The following is a 7368-nucleotide window of genomic DNA, read 5'->3' as shown; positions in this document are numbered from 1 at the left end:
GGTTCAAACATAACTTATGAATGATGAAAAAAGTTTTTATATTGTGTCTTTTCTCCATTTCTACTGAATTTATCTGAGAGATAGGTACTTATTTATTCAGCAGGGACAGGCATGTTGCTCTACATATGCAACAACATTACTTCAGATTCCTAGAGAAAACCATGGGTACCTCAAGAAGGAGAAACATTATTTCTTTGACTACTGACACTCAAATTATACCTACATGTTATGTGAGAGGTCTGAACCTCTGTTGGTTGAACACTTCTATAAAAGTTCATAATGTATTTCTGATGATTTATCAAATGAGGTCAACAAATGTCTATTCATAGTTCCTGTTATGCACCTTTCCTGAAGGGGATATAGAAGCTCCTTAGAAAAAAAAAGTCGTTTCCTTCTTTTCTGATGGTGAGAATTAATTACAATAGATAAACTCCTGTTATCTTCTTTAAGAGAGTGAAGAAGTCTAAAAATACCTACTTACTTTCTGATGTTTCTCAAGATTCAAGTATTTCAAATAATTTTAGTCTTAAACATGCAATTGATAGATGCAATGTTTGAATAAACTTCCACTTTGCTGTTTGCAGCAAATCCCAGACAATGAAAATATTTGGATGGTCATCTATACTCTGGAAGGGAAACAAATAGTGCAAACATAGAAACAAATAAGAATGTTTGAGGGACTGATGGGTGAGGATTAAAACTGAACAGAGGAAGGAAAAAGAAAAAAAACCTGAAGAATGAGACAGGAAAAACCAGAAGGAAAATAGAAAGACAACAATCTGTAAAAGAAAAAGGGATCAGCACCAGGGTAAAAGAAAGCAAGTGACGGAAAGGACAACAAAGCAGAACTGACTGAAGTGGGGTTTGAAAGGGAGACTTCAAATATCTCTAGGTCTCAGCATGTGAGTTTTTGTTTATTTATTTATTTTTTTAACACCTTCACAAGGGAAGGGACAAATTTTATTTGCAATGTTATTGTAAAAGAGAAAGTACAAATCTGCCAAAACCAATAAGGTGCCTTGCAATGTATGCTTATTAGAAAAAATTAAATATGTGAAAGGACCCAGCTTGATTTCATTAGTAAACATTTGCAATAACAGCAAGGGCAAAAACAGGTGAGATTTTTAGAGGAAGTGGCAAGAAATATTAGTGATAAATGAAGAATTTTATTTTTTTTCTATAAAGAAAGAAAAAATACTCCAAGAGAGAGGGAAAAATAAAAGAAGATATAAAACTAGAAAGAAGTTAAATTCAAATATGACATGGAGGGGATGGAAGAGGATCAAAAATATAGTATGATCACCTACCAATAACTTTTTAAATGTATTAATTATATCACCCATCCTAATCTCATCACAGTATCACATCTGAATGCCTGAAGGCCAGAAAGGGTTTAGTTTCACCTCTTCTCCCCAACAGGTAACTCAGGGATGATGATATCAAGTCATTATTCCCTTTCAGCCGTTTGTCCCTGCTTTTCCTGTGACAGAAAAAACTGTTTTGCGATGGAGCACTCAGTTCATGGATCCCAGTATCAGCTTTGCAAGGGTGCACTATTGCCCCAGGTTGTTTACCTCTACTGTGAAAAGAGACCAGCCAAAGTAGATGGCACAGCTCCATGAGACTTCTTGTCTCTCCGCTCTCTTCTCAAAAGCCCACATAAATCACCCTGTAGCCTCTGTCTATACTACTGCTCTGTTTTCTGATGATAAAATATCCCTGTCCTTTCACACACAGATAGGCTAAATACTAGAAAAGGGATATGGCCTCTCAAGGCAGAGACGAGCAAAGTTTTAGAAATGGCAAAACACTCTGACCTCTGAAATGCTTATGAGTATCAGGAACTCAGGTTTTAAAAGTGCCCAAGCTCTTCTCTGACATATCTTTTCCACTAATTGATATTCATTTGATTACTTTGGCTGATGTAAAGTTCTTTTGAATCATTGCAAAAGTATAGGTATTGGGAAGGAGAAACTGCGCATTGAAAATAATGAAGCTTGAAAGTGATATTGACATGCACTTATTATTTTTTTAATATTTGTAAATAGTTGATATCAGTTTCCCATTCAATTAGACCTATATCTCTATGAAGTGTTTGTCTGACAGATTCATAGGAAGTATTATTTATACCTCTAACTAAACTCCAATGACCTCCCATACGGATGCCCTCAAGCAAGGAACAAACAGAATAAGAAATATTGAGGGGAAGAGGGATTAGCTTTCACAAGTATTTTGTAACATTGGAGAAACTGTCCTTGCAATATTAATGAAATGAAGGCTGACCATTACGATAGGGAAGACAATAAAAAATAGAGATAAAAGTAATCCCACTTTATGATCCTATTATAAGCTCTTCCAAAAAATAGAACTTTTCTCCAGACCTTGCAGAAAGGCAGGAAGTCTTATTTCAAGAAAAGATAGGTACAGCCTGGCATCCGCATTGAGACTTTTTTTAATTTTGAAATTACCCAAAATCAATCAGAATAAATTAGCATCATCGTGCTGAGAGGCAAAGAAGATGAAAAGCTTTTTGATTACTATTAGAAAACCAGCAAGAGTGAAAAGTGTAGGTTTAGCAGCATGTATAAGAACATCTGTTGTGAGATCCCTGAAGCTGGCAGTGCTGCCTTGTGTACCTCTGAAGAGAGGTAATTGCATCACGGAGAATACCAAACTATAGGAAAGAACAAGCAAGACTCCATGGCTAGCAGAAGAGAGATACTATATTAGAGATATCAGAGTTCACATCCACTATGCAGTTGCTGATTTGGTCAGGTAGAGCTTATAATTAATCCAGGGAAAAGGAAGACAAAGCAGATCAGCAGTTAGGAATGTACTTTCAGGTTCACATGCTGAAAGACTGGTAGTGAGAAATTTGCCAGTTTCATGAAGATGCTACTGAGATTGTAATCAAAAGTCCCTTAGTTTCTTCAGAACAAAATACCGCTTTTCATGGAAAGAGAACTGTGATAAATTCTGACCTAGAAAAAGCAAGTACAGTGGCACTAAAAAAAAAAAAAACAAGTTGGAGAAGACGAAATCTGGCTTTCATATAGTTAATATGAACAATTCCACCAATCACCTTTTCCATCATGCTTACAATATCTTGGGGACCCCTGGTGGCCTAGTGGTTAGCATGCAGGACTCTCACTGCTGCGACCACGGGTTCAAATCCCAAGTCCCCCGGGCAGATGGTAGCTCGTTAGCCCTGTGAGGCCATCCATCTATGAGAAGGTCACTCTAAACAAACCTACGTCCTGAGGACCTCACTGCCATTGTCCAAGCTTGCTTGGCCCCGGCAGATGAACCTTAGGATTAAAGGGTGGGCTCAGTTCAGCGCATGCTGTGTCTCACCTAAAAAAATCCATTGCACAGGCTGGAAAGGTGAAAGACCTTTCCCCAAGTCTTCGTTCGCGAAGACTGGCCATTATTATTATTACAATATCTTGGTGCTGCCATAGTTTCTGTCCTTATCCAAACTGCAGACAATATTTTCCCATTCATGTTTTCCTCATTTTGTGTAACTTGAAAAGTTCCAAGGGAAACATAATGGTCCACTCAGTCTTATTTTCAAGCATCATATAAACATTTCTTAGACCATGAAATCTTAAAAAATTATTTTTATGATTTTTTGGGCACAAACAGTAATTGCCAAAACATTCACCAGATTTGTTTATCTGCTTTCTGTAATAAACTAGGTATAGACACAAGACTTATAGTTTGGATCACAATGCTTTTTTGTAAAATAATAGCTAGAAAGCTTTTTTAAAATGTACACAAAAAAGAAGGTTAGATCTGCAGAGAATACAGAAAATGATTTTAGGATGGGATAGGTTGGAATCCAAATAGCAGGGCAAGATCAAAAAACAAATAGGATTCTGTATATACTGTGGAAGAAGACATGAAAAGAAATTGAAGCTTGAAGGAAGGATGGAATAAAAAAAGGCAAAACTAATAATTTATTTACCAATCCAGACATTTAAAATTCTAATTTATGTACCCTTCTATCTCACTCTATGCTATGTGTAACAAAACTTTCATCAATACAATATAAAGACATCAAGTCCTTGAGCTTTGTCCTTCTCTCCCCTGGAAGCACTGAAGGATATTTTATTAATGATTGCTCCTGCCTCAGATCTCTGTCTCCTGAAGGTGAGGAGGCAGTGAAAAAGCTGAGCAAGAGTCATTATTATCATCCTTGGCTCTGATCTCTTTCTTTCAGACTCTGTCTAGAAATGGGTTTGGAATTATCTGAAGAGAAATGAGCTCATTGGGGAAATTATCAGTCTCAAAAAACCAAATAGCAGTAACAACCAACACCCCTCCCCTACCCCCCACCAGAAGAAAAAGGCCCCAAACAAACTCAACGGCAAAGAATCCCCCATTTCTTTCAGGATACTTTCTTTTCATGGTGTTGTCAGCTGGAAGAGCTATCTCTCTGTAACTGTTCTAATCTTGGTTGATGTTGGCAGGGCATGCAGTTGTACAGCAGAGCAGAGTGCTGCTGTGGCATGAGCATGATGGTTCCCATCTGCTTTCCTCGAGGGCCTTTTGGGTCTCCCTTGATGTAGCACCACAGCACTGGACATTATGGAAGCCTCAGTTTTACAGGCTATTGTAACTGTGGCTCCAAACACTGTGTTTATGAGTTTAATCACTCTTCTTCCTGCTGTGCAGTTTGACCCCAATGTTTATACATGCTAATACTCATATCAATTCATATTACCCAGACATTCTTTTATAAGTCTCCTCCTAACATATATTTCATTATCAAAAATATTTTAAGATATCAGTTAAAACCATTATATTCACCTTTTATCTAATATAGTAAATGAATATTTCAAAGCATTTCATAAACTTATTATTGTGTTTCAACCACTGAAGCCAGTACACTCCAAGAATAAGTGAATCATTGGTTTTATAGATGGGACTGAAACTCTCACAATAGTAATTTATAATCTAGACATTATCTAAATTCCTGCCGAAATGATATGCAGCATAAAAACACTTGAGCTGAGACCTTTAGAATAGATTCATCAAACACATTATCTGATAAAACACGACAGGATTTTTTGAATATATTTTGTCAACCTCATGTGAAACTTCATAGTAACATAAAATATTAGAAGAAAACAGCCTTAGAAACAACTCAAAACTGCTGAAAGCAATAGCAAATAATAAAAAAAGGCAAATTTGTGATCAGAATGGTCAACCCAAGAAGAAGGAGATTTTCTACAGGTAGATCTATGTACCCACATCTCTTTACATTTTGATCACCATGGTAATCCACTTTCAAGAAAATGAAACAAATAAGCATAAAATATTTTTCAAACAAAAATATCCATTATTTTAAGAGATATTTTACCACTAAATTGTTATAGACATACTGAAATCCTAACACAAATAAACCTGATTCAGAATGCAATTTGTTTACCTTAATTAACTGTACATTTCCAAATCTTAATTTTTCCCTCAGGTTATCATTCTTCATTTTTCTGGCTAAAAACATATTCTATGTCACTCTAACTTGTACAAAATGTTTTTAATCAAATTTTAACCTTCTCAAGTGAAAAATCCTTTAACCGAGAGCTGATATTTGTGTTTTGTCTGTTTTAGCCCCATTTTCTTCAAACATATTATAAAACTGTCAGTCTTAAACAAAATTTGTGAAATCGCAAAGCAACCTGAATTTGATTTATTAAGTACATTGTTTTCATTCAATGTATTTTTATTCTATATTAAGTAAGATGGAAGGATCTAGAGTGATGCACAAGTAAGGCAAAAATGCATGTTATTTCAGATGTTCTGAAATATTAAGGATGACTAGTCACAGAAATCTCTGGAAGATGAAAGTTACTGATTAAGAAAAAAGACTGTAACAATACATGTAAGCCTTGATTTCAGATCTCTTAGTGTAGAGCGTTTCTCTCAAGCTTGAGGTTTGGAGACATATTTTCCAAATGGCACTTAAAATGCTGGCAAAGATTCCTAAACGCCGATTTCAGTTTTGAATTGACTATGATCAGGATAATTGAGTGCATGGAGGGATATGCCCCAGCTACAACTAAGGATACAGCAACTTTCACAGTATCTTTACTTTGAGATGTTGACAGTATCAACAGAATTTGAGCCACAAAACTGGAAAGATACAGGATTAAGAAAGAAATAATGGATTTAATGGTAGTTAGGTGAACATCTATCAAAGCATTCCTGAAAGTATTCGCGTAACATCGCATGTTCTTTCTGTGTTTCCACAAAGAGGTAATTAACAGAGCTGAGGTTACCATAGACAGTACTAGAGGAAAAAAGCAGCCTACAAAGTAAAGAAGCAGCAGGTAGAGATGTGAACTATCCCAGTCAGTGATATGAGCTGTGCTATTTTCTCTGCAGTTCCCTGTTGAGCTGCAGAGGTAAGTGCTGGGTGTAGTCCATAGTAAAGGAAGGGAAGTCATAGAAGACATCACCAGCGATCCGAGAAGAAGCCATGGGACCATTCCAGCTATTCTGAGCTTGATTTGCAGCAGCAGCCATTGACTGACATTGATTATTTTTACACAGTAGAGTACATGGAGCCAAGTACTGAACCACAGGCTGGCATGGTTTATAAACATCCGTACAGCACCAAAGACTTTATACACCAAAGCCAACTTAAACACATCTGTAAAGTAGAGACTATGAATGTGCATCAGTACTGTCACCTGCAAGATAAATCTTGATGTGCTCAGAAAGATCAGAATCATATCAGCAGAAGAAATTTTTTTGCTTTTAATCCAGTTGATGACATTAACAGTTGTAATAAATCCATTTCCAATAAATCCAACAACAACTTCAATAGCTACAATAATTATTGAAATGATAAGAACTGGTGGCAACATCTTGCTGCTTTGCTCGCCTCTGCCTGATTAGCCTATGTAGCTATGCAAGAAACTGGGCAGTTCTGATGGTATCTGACTAGTCTCAGCTTCAGTCTGTTCACCTTATATATAGGAACAAAAAGACATCTCAAAATGATAGAGGATCTGGAAATGATAGTGGAAAATTACTATTGATGTTTTTCCTGAATGTGCAAATCAGAGAAAGGTTTAATAATTAACTCAAACGTTTTACATGCATAAGATTTGCCTATGTTTTTCCTTAGGGATGTGAGATAGCCAGCTGTATTAACCTCCCCGTCTGTTCTCCAATTGTTTATATTTTTATCTAGAGTGGTAGAAAGCTCGATGGCTCTCTAGTTACAACAGTACCTGCCAGTGTGGAAGGGAATTCATCATAAAACCCAACAGAGGCAGCAACATGTCAGGTGACAAGATGCCTTACATTGTAACCAGTATCTTTCATACCGTGTTGAAGGTCTATAAATCATAACTA

The 7368-nt window shown here is 36.4% G+C and overlaps 1 protein-coding gene across 1 annotated transcript; it reads right to left on the bottom strand.

The window, feature by feature from the left end:
* Positions 1–5909: 5909 nt before the first annotated feature.
* On the bottom strand, positions 5910–6875 carry LOC113964921 (taste receptor type 2 member 40-like). Its single transcript, XM_027677704.1, has one exon. The coding sequence runs from the start codon at positions 6873–6875 to the stop codon at positions 5910–5912; it is 966 nt and encodes a 321-aa protein (XP_027533505.1).
* Positions 6876–7368: the final 493 nt, after the last annotated feature.

The sequence above is a fragment of the Neopelma chrysocephalum genome, unplaced genomic scaffold (assembly GCF_003984885.1).
Source record: "Neopelma chrysocephalum unplaced genomic scaffold, ASM398488v2 Primary Assembly neopelma1_43, whole genome shotgun sequence".
In the NCBI taxonomy this organism is placed as follows: Eukaryota; Metazoa; Chordata; class Aves; order Passeriformes; family Pipridae; genus Neopelma; species Neopelma chrysocephalum.
This window is presented reverse-complemented; position numbering and strand designations above follow the sequence as displayed.